The sequence below is a fragment of the Serinus canaria genome, chromosome 20 (genome assembly GCF_022539315.1).
Source record: "Serinus canaria isolate serCan28SL12 chromosome 20, serCan2020, whole genome shotgun sequence".
Taxonomy (NCBI): Eukaryota; Metazoa; Chordata; class Aves; order Passeriformes; family Fringillidae; genus Serinus; species Serinus canaria.
Genome location: NC_066333.1, coordinates 3,515,045 through 3,533,097, shown reverse-complemented (window position 1 = coordinate 3,533,097; position 18,053 = coordinate 3,515,045). Strand labels below are relative to the sequence as shown.

The following is an 18,053-nucleotide window of genomic DNA, read 5'->3' as shown; positions in this document are numbered from 1 at the left end:
TCCAGTTTGCCTGACATGTGCAACCCCTCCTGGCATGTTCCCACTGGCAGGGCTTGAAGGGCTGCCAGACATGTGGGATGGTTGGGAGCACCCACCACGGGGAGTGGGGATGGAATTGCTTGTTCAGAGTAAATTCACACAGAAAGAGCCCCAGCATAAAGCTCAAGGTTGATTAATGAGTGACATGAAGTTTGAACAATTATAATATAAATACTGGTGGAAATCATAGGGAGGGTGTTGACTCCCCTGGAGTCAGTACAGGACAGGCTGGTAAAATGGCAAGGTGCTCTTGGGGCTAAGGAACACAAATGGAGGTGCAAAAGGGGATGCCCTGCAGGTGAAGGCAGGGCTGGCTGAGCCCTGGAGACACAGAGGTCTAAGGAACACAGCTGGCTGTGATTGGTCATGAAGTTAAACCAATTCACATGAACCCAATCAAACAATGACCAGTTGGCAAACAACATCCAAACCACATCCCAAAGCAGCCCAACACAGGAGAAGCGAATCAAACAATTACAGTTTTCATTTATCTTAGCGGTTTCTCAACCTGCCAGGACAGGAAATCCTGGGCAAAGAGTTTTTTTGAGAAAACACGACAGTGATGAAGCACTCCTGGTGCAGGACCACAGTTTGCTGCTCCTACCTTTGACGATGAGCTCGGCGTAGTTGGAGACGCCGGAGCCGCCGTCGGAGCGGATGACGCAGCGGTACTTGCTGACGCTGCGCTGCGACGTGTCGGCCACGCTGACCGTGGCTGAGAAACGCCTGTGGTTGACCACTCGAGTGACCATCAGGGCCGTGTCCCTCCCGTTCCACTGCTGCAGAGGCAGAGAGAAACAATGCCATCATGGAGACAGGTAGGTTATGGGTTGGTGGGTCTGTGTGTCAGCGGCTCCTTGGGGTGATTAACGCGGTCAGAGATCTGTGTTCGCGTTGCTGGGAGAGGTTTTGGGCAAGCACGGCTTTCCAAGGGAAGAATTCAGCCATTCCCTCAGGATATCCACAGGGCTGTGTGAGCTGGGCCCTACATATGAGGGTGCTGAGGGCCTGGCACAGGGTGCCCAGAGCAGCTGTGTCTGCCCCTGGATCCCTGGAAATGTCCAAGGCCAGGCTGGACAGGGCTTGGAGCACCCTGGGACAGTGGAAGGTGTCCCTGCCATGGCAGGGGGTGGCACTGGATGACTTTAAGGTGGACCACTTTAAGGTCCCTTTCAAACCCAAATCTGTGATTCTATGATATATTTAAGTTTGCATTTCTATTTAATATTTTAGATACATCTGGGCTTTTGGTTCTAAGGATACAAAGAGGGTAAAGTGTCTGGAAGGGAACCCATAGGAGGGGCAGGACACTGAGGACACTTGGCTTAGTCAGAGTAGGAAATCTGTGACAAGGACAGGAGCCAGGGCATGGCTGGAGCTGTGCCAGGGAGGCTCAGGCTGGAGATCAGGAAAGGTTCTTCCCCAGAGGGTGCTGGCACTGCCCAGGCTGCCCAGGGAATGGGCACAGCCCCGAGGCTGCCAGAGCCCCAGTTGTGTTGGGACAGCGCTGCCAGGGATACCCAGGGTGGGGCTGTTGGGGGGTCTGGGCAGGGCTGGGGCTGGGCTGGGTGATCCTGGGGGTCCCTCCCAGCCCAGGACATTCTCTGACTCTAAGATTAGCTCCTGCAAAGGCTGCAGAGGGGCAGCTCTGCCTGCCACTGTGCACTTCCACCCAGTGTAATTAGAGACCCGGCATGGATGTGAAAACACAGCAGCTGAAGGCTTTGTGTTCACCTGGGAAAACGTTACAAATGAACAGATTCTGTAAATTTGGCCTTTTCAGATGCAAAACTCTGATTCTGGACCAATTTAAATAAATTGGTTGGATGAGCAGACATCCTTGTACATCCAGCACTCCCCAATAAACCTCTCTACCAATGCCAGACCACATTTTTCCTACTGGAAAAGGGACAGACAAAGAATTAGCCAGAAATTGTTCTCCACAGCATAAACACCTCAACTTGCTCATTTGTCCAGTTTATTAGGAATTTTAAAGAAAAGCACATTGCAGTTTTGGCAGTTTCTACTCAACAGTTTCAGGGGTGTTTCCAAGGCTATTTTCATTAAATGTTGCAGTTTCAGAGAATGGAAAGCAAGTTTTCATTAACAATAGCAATTCTTTCCTCCCTAACTCTGCTTCTCACAGGGAAAGGTTCATATTGCTGCAGGTCAGAATTGTTTTCACACACATCTAATTGTAACTGGGAAAATATTTTAATGAAAGAACCCTGAAAAGAGAAAATAAGTTAAAAATATATCTCAGTGGGTGCTAGACATACACCACAGGTAAATAAATTTAGGTTAAAAATATAATTTTTAGAAGAACAGCAGTGATGAGAGCATAGTCACTGAATATAAAATCATTTTTATATAATGCCAACTACATGTCTCACCAACTTAAGCCATTTTCCCAGTACTATTTTTAATTTTTATGATTAGATAAGCCAATTCCTTGATTTAAACTAGATTTGAAAATGTTAGTTTTAAATGTTATTAAAATGCCTGAAGTCAGTTATAAAATTGGATAAAGTCAGGTAATTATTTGACTGCAAAGGCCCTTCCTGTCTGCCCCAGATGTTACAACTATGGGGTGATCAAACCCTCTGGCACATCATTCCAAGTTGAGAATAAAACTTTTGGACTGGCTTTAGTGTTCTCCAAATTATGTTGGCCTTGTGTACAGGCAACAAGAATCCTCCTGACCTGTTTAGGAGTTAAACATTTAGGAACTCAATGATTTTAAAAGCTTCTGGAATGGAAATGCTGGGACTCCATGTATCAGAGAAATTCAAGGGGCAGGAGAATTTATTGTGTTCTTCACTGGGAAGCACACACCCCATGAGCTGATGGTGGGGTTGATGTCAATTCTAACACTGACAGTGAATTCCCAAGGTTTTTGCTGCACCCACCACAAAAGCAGGACCCAGTTGGATCAGTAGGCTGCAAGTAAAACATCCAGGGAGGGGATGTTTTGGTCTTTCAGTGAGTGACTAAAAGGAACAAGACCAAATCTGCTGTCAGAGCAGCCAAGGGAAACTGGGAGCAAGAAGAACAGGGTCCAAACTGGGTTTGCCTATTTTACCCACCCAGGTAAGCAATTCCAGACCTTAGAGACTTCCTTCTTAACAATTATCCCTGACTCCAAGCTGAGAACATTTTTAGGGTGAACAGAAAGCAGATGGCATAATAAAGCAGAAGAGAACTGTTCCACTTCCTCCCTCTTCTGCTATATGGTTGAGTGTTTACAGGTACATGGGCATTTGTTTGAAACCAGAATTTTGCTTTCCCTGGCCATTTTTTCCTTTCTTTTTCTGTCTCCTAATTCCATACTCTGTCACCTCAGCTCTCACCTATGAGCCATTTACGGCAGCTCTTCAAAGGAGCTGGATGAGAAGATTTTGCCTCCCCACCAATCCTTCTCTAGCTATTCATTTCACTTGCAAAAGCACAGAAAGCCCCAGCTGGAGCACAAAGAGCCACTGCTTTACCTGGAGCCAGAGCTTGTCGTGCTGTGACCACTTGCCCCCGGCGATGCACTGGAAGGTGGCGTTCTGCCCCACGTTCACCTCCACGTTCTGCAGCCGCAGGAAATGGGGGGCTTTTCCTGACAAAAGAGGCAGAGGATGGCAGGGGTAGAGCCAGGCAGGAACCACCCCTGCTGCACCCACCCAAACACCCAGCAAAGCCTTTGCAGAAGTGGCTTTGCAAAACAAAGCTTGCCCTCGGGTGTTGAACTGCTCCTTGCAGGGAGAAGGGGGGATGGAGATGGGAAAAGGTGGCCTGAGGGATCTCAGAGAGCTCTGGCACCTCTGAAAATACAGATTTGGATCAAATCACAGGTTCATGGTCACTGGCACAATTTCTTATTGCCTGCTATAAAGAGTAATTGAGTCATCTCTTCTTTTCAGAAAACTATGTTTCTAAAAAGGTCAAAAAAAGTCAAATGCTTTTGTGCTTGTCAAGCATGACTGACCCAAACCCCATTTTCACAAGAGTCTTTTATTCTTTTTCTTTTCTTGACTATCAAATATGTCCTAGACCTTTAGAATAATGCATCATCAATATCAAATCAGATATGAAATGAAAAATTCATTTAACTGGCAGTATTGTATCACTGGCTTAGTTTAAGATCACTGATATCAATGTTTTGCTGACACTAAATTCAGCATTAGTTCAAATTAAATCAGTGATATTAAAAATGCAGACATCTTTTTTTCTTCACAAAGAAACTAGATGAGAGGATTATCTTTTTGATTAAATATCAGACTGAGTTAGGTCTCTATTTAACTAAAAGTATAAACAAGATTACAGCAGTGAATGCAACACCTTTAAGTGAACTATTTTCCTGCAGAAAAAGGTTTGTGCATCATTTGAAAAAATTATTACGATACTCTGAAAAAACACCTAAAAGGGTCAGTGTTTTTCAATAATATCTGCACATTTTGCAGTATGATTAGACACTGAAATACATAATTTCAGAGGACAATATAACCTCTCTTCTGTTGGAGGAAACAGCTTTAAAGGGAAGTGGGCATCTGTGGCCCTGCATGGCTGAAACTTGATGTACAAGTGTTTGACACATGAACAGGGAACACATGCTCATACACCATGTCAAATGTTTCTCTCTGCTCCTGTGTCCCATCCAGCACAGCTCACTGACACTCCTGAAGGACAGGCACTCTGTACCATCCTGCTTTCTGGGGTTTGCATCAGGCTTACTGGCAAACTCCCTCTGGGTGACAGTCAGGACGCTCCACAGGGTATTTCAGGATGATTTTAATATTTGTGCCTGCAGTCTAAAGTGTGCAGCTGTAATTCAGCTACAAAGTTGTAGAGTCCCTCCAATGCCAACACCCTGGTCCTTGGGTCTGCCCAGCTCCTGCCCAGACCAAGAGCATGGGCTGTGCTGTGATGGCAAGGCTCATGCACACAATGAGCTTTCAACATTAAAAAATGGATATTCCAGTGTATTGCTTCTCAGGACAAAGGAAAGCAAGAGGCAGCACCAGCAATACATTTATTTTTCTGTATTACTGTGTCATTAGAGGCATTTCACTGCTTTTTGCTGACTTTGGTTTGCCTGCCTTTGTCATCTGTGAAGGCAAAACAGAAATGAAGAAATAAGGGCAACGATTTCAGGAACCTCCAGGGTCACCAGGAGCTTCAGAGTCCCCCTGTTTTGATTTACACCAATTGTCAAAGGAACCTGAGGGGCAAAGGCTGTGCAAGGGAAGGGAACAGGTGGGTGATGTTCACCCTGGTGACTGACACTGCTGCACCACAAAAGCAGCACTGGGAGCCAGACAGGAGCAGCATTTACAGAGACTGCAGAGAACTTCAGCTTGCAATGAGCTCTGTGTGCTGGGGGTTGCAAACACATTGAAAAAAACCCCAACCAACCACCTCTGTCTCAAACATTTTGTTGCTGAGTCACCAAGAATACATTTAATTTTGACAAGGACCTGCATATACTTGAAGAAATGGATTCAAAATCAGTTTAGTTAATTAAGCAGGGATACAACGCAGCATCCTGCCTAACTGCTTTAAACCCCATCATTTTCCTGTTGAGGCTCTGCCCCAGGGCTTGTTTAGTGGCCTCTATCCCAGTGAAGGGACCAGCAATCCCCCAACACGCTGTGGAAGGCACAGACCATTTGGGGATTTGCCTGGATGCTGCCAGATATCAGCAACATCTGGTTAATACAGACTGTAAGTATTCCTTAATGAAATAAATGCACCCAGAGGCCTGAGCAATGAGCACATGGTAAAACAAATATAATTTACTTAAGCAGCAATTAAGTGTACTGCAGTTATCAGAAATGTCCTGTTAAACTTGAGCAGAACCATGTCTGTCACATTGAATGGCAGATGTTCTCTGACATTCTGATCACAGCAAAACCAGTTGATTTCACTCCATCTATAAGGTCCATCTTTTTTTGTGAGCAGCTGTCACTGACTTACTGAAACCATCAGCCAGAAGGAAGGGCTGTTCAAAAAGATCTTTACATGTAACTGTACATTAAAATACACAATCTCCTCAAGCCTCACTGAAGGTGGGTAAAGGAACCAAACAGGTTTAGGCCCAAAGACTGAGGCACAATTTTTCTTTAGACATAAAAAAGTAAATAAATCTCAGCTTATTGTTGTGTCTGCAATAGAAGAAATGCAGCACTTACATTTTTGAACAGTGTGTTGAACCTGCATTAGTTTCTACTCCTGTATAAGGGCAGTGTCTGAATAAGATTAATTTCTAAACTCTGCACAGCTTTCTGAGCAGATCTAATGTGCTGAAACCAACCTTTGGGAGAGGCCTCTTATCACGGAAACACTGAAACAATTTGTTTGGTTGTTCTTTTCAGAAGGTAACCACAATAGTAATTATGAGAAGCTTTTTAGATTGTTTTCTACAGCAATAAGATTAAGAAACAACAAACCCATCAGTTTATTAGCAAGTAAAGAAGAGAGAATTCCACTAGCCATAAACTGAGAGCAGCTTGGCCTTTTGTACAACTTGCAAAGTAGGTGATTAAGCAAGGCTGACTGTCCTTAGGGGTCTTGGAGGGAGAAAAGACATTTTAGTGCTGACCCAGCTGGGTAAATCTCTCCTTTAGACACAAACTGGGGCCAACACCACACTGGTAGAGTCAGAAAAATCAAGAGTGCTCACTGCAGGGATGGGCGAGGACTCTGACTTCATCCACAGCTATGTAGCCAGGGTGTCCTTTCAAAGAGACAGATTCAAATATCACCTGGAATACAAAAGAAAAAAAAATCTGAGAAAGAACATTTGCATCAGTAATTTCAGCAGTCACCACATTCTGCTGTCATTCCAAGCCTGAGTCATTCAAGGCATTTTATTAACAATGAAGGGACACCAGGGCAATTCAGTGTGTGAATGCAACACCAACTCTGGAGGGGAAGCAGAACAAAGGATTGGAGCAACGTTCCACAGGATTAAAGACAATCTGTGCATCTCTGATTTGGAAAAGCAAACAGTGCCCAGGGTATATGCACACACCTATATTCACTTCAGCACCAGTCCAAGAACATTAGGTGGAAAATAATTTGATATCTTGTTCTCAGTATGCCTTGGAAGATTGGAGAAAGCACTACATGAGATGGAATTCTCTTCCTGAATCAGTGACCATGCATTCCAGTCATTTGTAACTTCTACAATTCACTACCAGAACACAGAGTTAACTACTTAAAACCAGTTTTCAACAGTTCGTGTTGTTCTAAATAAGAGCTGGCATTCCCAGCCTGACATGTTCAGCCTCTTCTTTATCTCCTTCATCAAAAGATTTATTACAGTAAAAGGTTCAACTGTCCAAATATTTCCCTGGATTAAAAAAAAAGACCAAAAATATCCTTTCTAACCACAGAATTGCTGATATTCATTTTTCTTTGCATTTGGGCTTCCAGAACATGGTTTCTTATGTTTTCATTACTTCCTCAGATCTCTTCCCCCAATTCAAAACACAGTCAGATGTGAGATCTCCTGAAATATATCCATAAGAAAAAAATGCATAAAACCAGGCAAAGACAAGCTAAGAAAAGCTCAGGAGCTAATAATATGCAGAAACAAAGTTCTCTTCCAGAGGAGACTGGACAACAATTAGGCTGCCCAGGAAATACTAGGAAGAAGCAAGCCACTGGAAGATAAAATAATCCAAAAACCATTAGCAAGTGTTTTATGTTATCAAGGTCCTTGATAGGCTTTTTAGGGACTGTATAAACTAAGAGTATAAAACAGTAGTCCTCAGCGTGGAAATTATAATTACTTCAGCAATTAAATATCATTCATGATAAAAATTACATTTACTGGGAAGGTCATGCAAGGCTCTACTGCAACTCCCTTCAGACCTGAATTCAAGTGCAACATTTCAGCTACAAATTCTTATTTTAGTTTTACATTTGTGAAAAGTCATAAGCCACAGCAAAGTAACTCTCCATTATCTGCAAGTCAAGAACTTGGTAAGTTCTCCAAGGCACTGGTATCAGGTATGAGTGGATGGCAAAAGCACCAACACACAGAGAACTGGCTTTGGTTAATTACCAACATGTGCAGGGTGTTTAATACAGCACAGTCTGACTTAATAACAACCAACTCAGCCTCTAAAAAATCCCTGTCCACTGGTGCAGAATCCTCTGGGTAGAGGACTCCTCTCAATTCAAGCAATAGTGTTTGATTTTTTCATTCTGTTCTGCTTTACACTCAGATATTCCCAGCCCTTTCCCAGCTCAAAGTTACACATTATTGTCTTTTTGAGTATTTTGAAGCATCTTATCCCTGTCAAAGTGAGCAGCATGGAAGCACCCAGGTGTTCCTGAAAACTGGGAGCTGAGACCCAGCATGGGACAAAGGCAGGAATAAATGTTCATGGTGCCCATTTCTGCACATCTCATGCTCAGTGTCCCTCATGTCCTTTTCAATTCACTTAGAAATGCAGCATGATGGTTGAGACAGGCAATGCTTTGCAATTCAAAATGCTTTGCATTTAAAGAACTCCACAGAAATTAATACAGTTGACAAAACACAAACCTTCACTCTTAAAAGAGCACTCTTAAATGCTCCTGAGCTCTGCAAACCCAAAGTCATTTCATGTTTCCAAGCCCCCGTTGCAGCTGTGATTTACCAGCAATGTCTGTGTTAGCAGCCTTGCCCAGCTCATCTCTTGTGCTACAACACTTTTCTCCAGGCATGGATCAATAACATTCCTTGCTATACATCAAAAAAACACCTTCCTGGCAGGCTCTAGTGCTGCCCTTGGTGCATTCTGGGACTGAGTTCATCCTCATGGCAAGCAGTAATTCAAGATTACACATATTACCTTTCTCCAAGAACCATTAGAGCTCTTTCTCGCTACGCTGGAAAACATTTGCAGCTGAGAATCCAAGTACAAGTAACTCCGGGGTAGACATGATAAATCTCCCCGTGTTTCTATCTCAGCTAAGGGCTTCTGCAGCCAGATGACTCCTATGACCCTTGCACAGACTTAAACACCACCTCTGGCAGCTGCTTTGGACACCAGTTTTCCACCAGCCACATCCCCAAAGTTCAAAGCACTTGACAAAGCCTCAGACCAGGGCAGAGAGTTTCAGATTGTTCTGCCTGGCTGAATTTTTGGTGCCCACCCAGTCCAGGATGGTGTGGTTTCTGTGCATTAGGAGGATAACTGACATTTTGCCTGATGCTGAGTTCAGTATTTAGGGAAAATGTTGGCTTTGTATGGTCTTTTCAAAGTACAGAACAGGCTGTCAGGCTTCTCGTGTGCAGAGAGTTCTCCAGGAATGCAATTTTGATTTAAAGCTGACAAAGAAATGGCAAGTGTGAGGGTGGGCAGGCCCTGGCACAGGGTGCCCAGAGCAGCTGGGGCTGCCCCTGGATCCCTGGAAGTGTCCCAGGCCAAGCTGGAGAGGGCTGGGAGCACCTGGGACAGTGGAAGGTGTCCCTGCCCATGGCAGGGGGTGGAATGAGATGATCTTTGGGGTCCCTTCCAACCCAAGCCCTGCCAGGATTTTATTAAATAACACTGGAATGGCACATTCTAGATCATGAGTGTGAAAAACAAGACACTTCTCAGGCAGTAACACACCCAAGTTTTGTCATCCTCCCACCTCTGGATTTATTTAGGCAGAAGTGTTACTTTAGGCTGGCAAATACCAATAATTTTCCTCTTCAATTTTTCAAGCTTCAAGTTCTCTTTTCTTCTTTTTACCTTTTCTTAAACCTTGCTTAAATGTAGAAACTCACAGGATACAGACCACCAGCAAGATGATTTATAAAGCCAGAGGCTGAAATCTACTAGACCCCCATAAAATCCAGGAAAGATCTCAAATTTTAAAAGCCATGCTCAAGGAACAAAAATCCAAGGATGACCAGAAGGAAACATCACTCTCACTCATCACAATTTAAAAGAAGCCCCTTGCATTTTCTAGGAAAGAACTACTCCTGGGCAGGTACTGCTGCCTTCCAATCCATTCAGGTTTGTGCTTCAGTAGAAAATTCTTGTTTGATTTAAAGGATTCTTTTGCTCAAGAAAAGCAAACTTGACCTGCCAAAGTACTTGTAAAAGACCTAAGTGAGGCTCAGGAAGCCTCCTATTGATATATCTGAGAGCAGGATCCCTCTTAGTGTGAGATCAGACCGCCTTTTTCAGGTTCTTCAAGCAGCGATTTTCTGGGTGAAAGATCATTTCTGTTATCTCTGTGGAGCACCAAGGATGAAGCAAATTCTGCTTCATGCCCTGGATCATGTTAATATGAATGGAGCAGGAGCACTCCAGTGTGCCTTCAGAACAGTCACAAGTTGTGCACTGCCCTTCAAACACCATTTTCCACACATTTGCATCTCTTTATCCTTCCCTCTCGCCTGCCTGGTGCACTCTGTGGATTCTGCTGCTATCCACAACTCTTTCAGAGGCAGAACATTAAAGCATCTTCCTCCAGCTCAGATTTTACAGACCTCCTACCCAGTTATTAGAAGCAAGAAAAAGAGAGGCTTTTCTACCTGCTGGTTTTTATACACAGACTATTTGCTGCCTTTTCATAGTTCCTTCTATCTCAGTGCCTGTCTTACTCATGGCTTTTATTAGTATCACATGGACATCAAATCTCCTGCAAGGTTTAGGATGCAATTACCTCCCAGGTTTTTTTTTTTCTTTTTTTGGTGTGTGTCTTGAATAGAAAACAAGAAAAAAGTGCCCCTCCAACCAGTGAAAAGCAGTATGTGAGTCCATTAAGTGTGAATTATCTAGCTGAAATTAAAACAATGGCTGCAAAGTCGCCACATGAAGTTTGAAGCAGACAATTAATAAGTTGGTGTGAAACTAATATAACCAAAAAATAGCATAGCCATTACATTCCTTGGCTTTTTCCTTGTATAAAAAAATTATCTTCTGACAGAATAAAAGAGGAGGAGCTGAGGATCTAGTGAAGAATATCCACATATGATACCGTAGTACAAGAATTTATTAGTACCTTATGTCCTTACACCCTTCTTATGGGCACAAGATGCAAAGCCAAATCAAAAAATGTTCCTTCTTATGGAACCAACCAAGGTCCAAAAATAATCCAGGGAGATTTATGCAGAGTACAGATACACATCCAGAAACTGTTTGGTTTGCAGTTACACAGTGCCACGGAAAGTGCCAATACAAGTGGCAATTTCACCATGAACAAGTGGGTCTTGTCAATAATTGCCTCCCATCCATCAGTCTGTGGCTTGCCAACAACTAAAGAAAAAAGTGAGGAGGAAAGAAATATGTCAAGCTGCTTATATATCCACTATAGGTGAACTTATTCAGAGAGGAAAATTCAGGGAGGGAGGTGACGATTTTCAAAACTAACAATGCACATCCAAAGGGGACAGAGGGAAAAATATTACAAAGCCCTACCTGATAGAAATGTGGCCAGAAGGTGCTGATGGCCAGCTCTGCCTTCACCCAGCCTTCAGTCACCACTCCTGACACGTTCCAGATGGGGTTGCCCTGGGGGCCCCCGTTGACCTTGACGTAGACGTTGAGGGAGCCGGGGCTGGAGCGGTCGCGGCTGGACAGGTAATAGTGGAAGTCGATGCAGTGGGTGTCATTCTCCTTCAGAGTGGGCAGCAGCAGGTGAGCTTTCTGCCCTGATGCTCTCCCAGAGCTGTTCACCATCATGAAGGAGCCTGCAGGGCAAAGGAAAAAGAGAACAAAGAGTGGGTTTGCATGCTTGGATTTTTGGCGTAAACAGCTCTGTTGGAAAAGCCGGCGGGTCCCTGGCGAGCCACAAACCAAAGCTTCCTCTGAAGGAAGCAGCTGTTTGGGGCCAGTTGTTAGGGAAAGAAAGGATATTAAAATTGCAGGTACACACACCAGTAGATTCAGGGCTAGCTAGAACCACTTTAATTAAATAAGTTGCAAATCCAAATAGAAAAGCTGGCCTGTATTGTTTTATCACCTTGTGATCACACAGTCACTCTAAACAAAAGCACATTCCCACTTCAAGCAACAACCAGGTTCTCCTGCTTCTCACCGTGCCCCAAGGGCACATTCAGTGCCAGGTAACAAGTGACAGGATGAGAGGAAACAGCCCCAAGTTGCAGCAGGGCAGGTTTAGACTGGATATTAGGGAAAAAAAATCTTCATAGGAAGTGTTGGAAAGGACTGAGGAGCAACCATTCCTGGAAGTTTTCAAGGAATGTGTGTATGTGGTGCTTGAGGGTGTGGTTTAGTGGTGTTGGGTTGATGGTTGGATTTGATGATCTATAAAGGTAATTTCCAACCTTAACAATTCTATGCTTCAACACAAAAACTACAACAGAGCAAGCTCTCAGCTGATATTTGCCTGCATCAACCAACACCCTAAATTCCAGTCCATATTTGTGAACCCTGGCACCTGAATATCTGAAGGTCATGTTAAAACAACCCAATTTTCAGAGCCCAACCAAGTGAGGGCTGTCGACAGAACAGCAACATCTTTCCTTGTAATAATGCAACAGGACAATAATTCTTGTGGGAGGGAAGGGTAGGCTGAATTTAGGGAGGGAAATGTACACTGAGGCAATTTATGAGTTTGTTAACCTGGAAGTCAGCATCACATTAACCATGGCACTCGATGTTGAACTCGCATTTGGATTCATCAAGCAGTTATTTTATAGCACATTGTGTCTCCACTCATCTCCTCACAGATGCATCAAGGTGACAAATGTCAGCAATAAGGGAGAACATGATGAGAGTTATTTGATTCAATTCTGGTTACAGGATCTCCTTTATGTGGGTGCAGACACTCACACTCAGAAAGGGCTAAAGCAACCACTGGGATGGGGCAGGGGGAATCTGTGTGTCAGCAGCCAGGCATGATAATTTTTAATCAAACACAGCCCTCTTGACACTGCTGGCTCTGATGCTGCTGCCAAGCCACGCTGCAGATGTGTTTGTCTGCTGGCCTCTTGCAGCTCACAGAAGATTGAGTTTGAAAAGCCCTGCCTCACTTCTGACCTATTGACTTTCCCTTTTCCTCGCCATAGCAGGTGACTCAGATGAGCCAGGCAAACATCTGAAACAATTCTGTGCTCTGAACAGTCATATATTATGAATTTATAACAGCTACAAGCAACTTTCTCTCAGAAGATTTTTTTTCCCCCTGTGTTTATATGATATATATTCATTTTGTAAAGGATCAACAGGAGGAAGTCAATCCTTAAAAAAAAATAAATTATTAAAGTTACACACTCTAAAGACCTTGGAAAATTCCAGGGCAATGCAAGCACAGGAAAAGGAAGAGACTCTAAGAAAATTTATAGGCAAGATGGGCTCTGGCAATGCTGCCTTTCAGTGGAAATGAAGGAAAAACAAAAACTAAAACGGTCCCAAGTCAAGAAATTCCAGATTTTCAGAAAGAACTTGGAGAAATGTTAGAGCTGAATCCAAACTTTCTGGTTTCAGTCTAAAACTTAGGATCCTGACAAATGCCCATTGCTGATGTGGCTCTGCTCCCAGTCAGCCATAAAATCCTCTTCTTCAGCATGTAATGTACATACACTACTCTGAAAAATCTACTCATGTAAACGAAACTTTTGAGAAACTGAAATTTGGGTTCAGTTCCTGTGAGCTGAGAACATTTAGATCAGCACCCCCAGGTGCCAGCAGGCAGCAGAGGGAGCAGCCTGGGAACCTGAGCCAGCCAGGCTTGGGCAGGCTGAGTGTGACACAGATCCACCAGGGCTGGAGCCCCTCTGCTCTGAGCCAGGCTGGGACAGCTGGGGGGGCTCACCTGGAGGAGAGAAGGTTCAGAGAGACCTCAGAGCACCTTCCAGTGCCTAAAGGGGCTCCAGGAGAGCTGGAGAGTGCCTTGGGACAGGGCATGGAGGGACAGGACACAGGGAATGGCTTTAAGCTGAAGGAGGAGAGATTTAGATTGGAAACTGGGAAGGAATTGTTCCCTGTGAGGGTGGGCAGGCCCTGGCACAGGGTGCCCAGAGCAGCTGAGGCTGCCCCTGGATCCCTGGCAGTGCCCAAGGCCAGGTTGGACAGGACTTGGGACACCCTGGGACAGAGGGAGGTGTCCCTGCCATGGCAGGGGTGGCACTGAATTGGCTTTAAGGTCCCTCCCAAGCCAACCCATTGTGGGATTCCAGGATCTCTGTCAGTACAGAGTTGCAAGACCCACTCTCCTGCAGAGAATTTGGGAAGGAAGAGCCTGTAGAACTGCTGAGTAAGGGTGCCATGGTCTGCAGGAGTGCAGCAGCTGCTGTGCAAGCTCTGCCTGAGGCAGCTCAGAGCCACTGGAGATCAGTGCAGACAAGTTCTCCCCGTGCCAGATCCCACCCTGGAGGAGGCAGGTGCAGCCCAGAATCGCTCCAAGAACTGCAGAGCTCCTGTGCATTCACAAGGATTGTGACCAAGTGCCTCCCACACTGGGGAGGCACCCAGGAAAAGGGATTTTTACACCATAATTGACTGCACCTGGCACAGCATTCCACTTCTGGGCATGCCTCTCAACTTTTCTCTTTTTCATTTGGACAGTGTGTAGATCATCCTGCCCTAAAGAGCTGCTGTGGTCTGTGCTGTGTCTGACACAATGCAGCCCTGAACTGCACTGGGGGAGGGAAGTGCTTCACTGACAGCAAAAGTTGGGGAGTGTTTCACTTTTACAGATCCATATATAAAAATAACGAGCTTTCCTCTGGGAGAAAAAACATCAGCTTTTACAAAAAAGTTCCAAGCAATAATTACAATTTTATTTTTCGCCACCCACAAAATAATGAATCACAAGCTATTCATGGCCTTTTGTGCAAGTGCTGACAGTTCTGGGGGGAGTGGGGAACCTGAATCCAGCAACTGACAACACCAACAAGAAGAATACCTATCCACCAAAAAGCACTCATCAAAATAATATGTCCTAATTACTAAAAAAATCACCTGGCAAACAATTGTCATGGATAAATTATTCCCAGCTTCCTATTTATAACATCTGATTTTGTTTAATTCAATATGTGAAGAGATACAGGAGGAAATCCTGTAAGAAACACAACTTTCTCAAGAAAAGTCCTGAAAAGAGGTATTATTTTATGGAAATGGAAAAGATTAAAAATAACCCCTTAAAGAGGCATCTCTGCCAGAGAAAAGAGCTCACACCTTGTTTAAAGGGATTTATTCCCGAGGAACTCTCACACACTCTGCAGAAAGAAAGGACAACTCAGTCCTTTCTTTCTGCAGAGCCTTGGAGTGGCAGCTTCCCCCTCAAACCCTTCCCTGGGGTACCTCAGGCCCAGCTCACCCCACAGAATCCAGAGAAAAACCTCAAGCCTGGCCATCCTAGGGGCTGACAACTTGATAACTTTTATTATATATATATATAATTTTATTTATTATAAATATATAGATATAATACTATTTAATATAAATTTCAACTGTGAATAAGTGATACCCTATACCTCATAAATTGACCCCAAATAGACTTTATTTAAATTTTATTTTATTTTATTTTTACAGTGTGAACTTGAACAGGTATCCCATCCTGCAAGGCCTTCACAAAGTTGCTCTGCATGCTTCCAAGATCAACACATGATCTATTTCCAAATTCTATTTCCACTGTCCTATTTCTAAATTTCCAAATTTGTCTATGGAACTTGTGTGGGCAAGATCCATCACTTAGGAGTAGGTGAGAGATCATGAAAACAGCTCCCACCAGGAGAAAATAAATAAAAGACAAGCCAGCCTTTTAAAGAAAAATGTGGTTTTCCTCATTACCCTTAATGAAAATTGGCATATTGTGATTTAAGGTCTGACAGCCTTCTTTAAGCTGAGCACAGAGCTGAAGCTGATGGGACTTATTCTCAATTTATAGGCCTGTATGTGCAAATAAAAGAGATACAACCTGCTCTGGCACCAACAAATCACTTGTCACACTTTGCACTCATACAAAGGGCTAAGGAATGAATTAACATGTCACAAATGGAAATTATTGACTAATAGATGACTGAAAGCCTCCCGAATGTCTCCAGGCAAGAATATGAATAAAAGAAAAGGTTATCTTGGAGAAACTCTTGTTTAGACTGTTGCATATCCAATTGGGGAAAAAAGAAACAAAAAATATCGAGTTTCATTGTTTTGTTTACTTTCTTACAAAAGTTCAAGTTTCCAACACTACACTAAACTGAAAAAAAAATTAAATTTGGAGGGAAAAAGTATCTATGGTGGATAAAAGTTCTTTTTTATGCTTATTTGACAGAAAAGTATAAGCTCATTCAAGCAAATTGAGCATAAGGTCAATTAAACATGGTGTTCTTGCATCAACAGGTTAAATTAATTAATATCTTGCTGGTTTCATCCTGACTATGTAGAAATGAATGTGTTATGCTCAGATCAGTCAGAAGCAAGGAGGACGGGGAGACTGTAAATAAATTCATTTTCAAAAATCCTTTCCAATGGCAGGAACATAAAACGCCACTCTCTCCTAGTTATTAAACATACCACTGAAAATTGGGGAATTAAACCATGAAGTGCTCTCTAGCTGGCCATAAATTTCAATTTTTCCCCTGCTTGGTGGATAATGATGCCTTGATAAGCGTCCTATTATTGATGCATCTGCAGCCCAGCTCCTGCTCTGCAGCAGATGGTGGCTATTGTGTTTACACATCAGCACTTCATGTTTGCCTTCTCTCACGTCTGCAGGAAAGAGAAGGCTGTAATTGAGTTTTTAATGGCTTTGCACATTGTTCATTAAGCTTACACGAGTGTGCTCTGACAAATGACAGCTGAAGGAGCGAGGCTGGGCAGACCTGGGCTGGTGCTGTCTCACTGCTGGCTTGGAAGAGCTGAGCTGCTTCAAAAGTCAAATTACAGCGACCAGGAAAGACTTGAAAAAGAAGCTGTCAAAATGCTCCGCTGCAAAATGAGGCTTCTAAAAGGCTGAGCACCCAGGCCAGGTGCAGGGTGTTGTTCTAAAGAGCAGACTCCTCCTGACACAAAGATGCAGGTTTCCAGCAGGTGCACCAGCCTGGTTTCAGACACCGGTGTGTTTGTTGCCAAAGAACAACTCCATCTCCCGGGAAGTGAGTCTGACACCTGTCCTTGTCAGAAAAGCAACCTGGGATAATCTGGGCTGAAGGGGCCTCAGGCCAAGCCCCTGCTCAAAGTAGGATCAGCCCTGAGCTTACCACTGAGTCTCCACACCTCCCCAGAGGATTGTCCATCTCCTCTGGAAAACCTCCTCCACTGCTTGACTACCCTCATGTATTTTTCTTTTTATTCAGTCCAAAACCTCTCATTTCCAGTTAGATCCTTTGTCTCTCATGCTCCAGGCACCTGCTGTGGTACAAACTAACTCAGTACTCCTGTTCCCTCCTGGCAGGAGAGGATTTGTGAGGCAAGGCTTTGCTTTGCAGGAGTGCTCTGACCCTTTCCCAGTGTCCCATTCCCAGGGGACAGGACTAGGGTCACTTCACTACCTCATACACTGAGCCAGAGCAGGGGATCCTTTCCCTTTATCCATCCCTTTGTGAAAAACACCAATCACTTGGTTTTTTTAGAATTTTAAAGGTTTAATAGTAATAAAATAGTTATCAAAATAGTAATATAATTAGAGTAATAATAATTTAGACAATTTGAATTAAGACAATATGAGACAATAAAAACAAAGAGTTATGGACAGTCCAGGTACCTCTTTCTGGGCAAAATAAGCCTGAAAAAGGACCCACTTTGTTAACAGAGGATTAACTCTTAAAAGCAACAGCCTGTTGTATATTCATACACCTCATCCATGGTGCATCAATTCCATTCAAACACAGAATGGATTTGGTCTGGGCAGTGTCAGCTTCTTCCTCACGTTCATTTCTTCTGATAATGGGACAATAATATCTCTTTCTCTGAAAGGCTCAGGTGTCCTGTGGCTGCTGTCTCACTATGAGTCCTTTCTTTAGAAAATAAGTATCCTACATTGCAAAGGTTCCATTTTACATTATGTTATAACCTAAAACTGTATTTAACACACTACTTAAGAGAATTAATACACATTTCTAACACAACACA

At 43.7% G+C, this 18,053-nt stretch overlaps 1 protein-coding gene across 1 annotated transcript in view; it reads right to left on the bottom strand.

The window, feature by feature from the left end:
- Positions 1 to 18,053, bottom strand: part of PTPRT (protein tyrosine phosphatase receptor type T) — a 473,718-nt gene that overhangs the window by 277,096 nt on the left and 178,569 nt on the right. Inside the window, exons 3-6 of the mRNA XM_050982229.1 lie at positions 11,436 to 11,707; positions 6,707 to 6,788; positions 3,528 to 3,643; positions 644 to 818 (exon numbers count right to left, since the gene is read on the bottom strand). Coding sequence (XP_050838186.1) covers positions 644 to 818; positions 3,528 to 3,643; positions 6,707 to 6,788; positions 11,436 to 11,707 — 645 coding nt within the window. The remainder of the gene's footprint in view (positions 1 to 643; positions 819 to 3,527; positions 3,644 to 6,706; positions 6,789 to 11,435; positions 11,708 to 18,053) is intronic.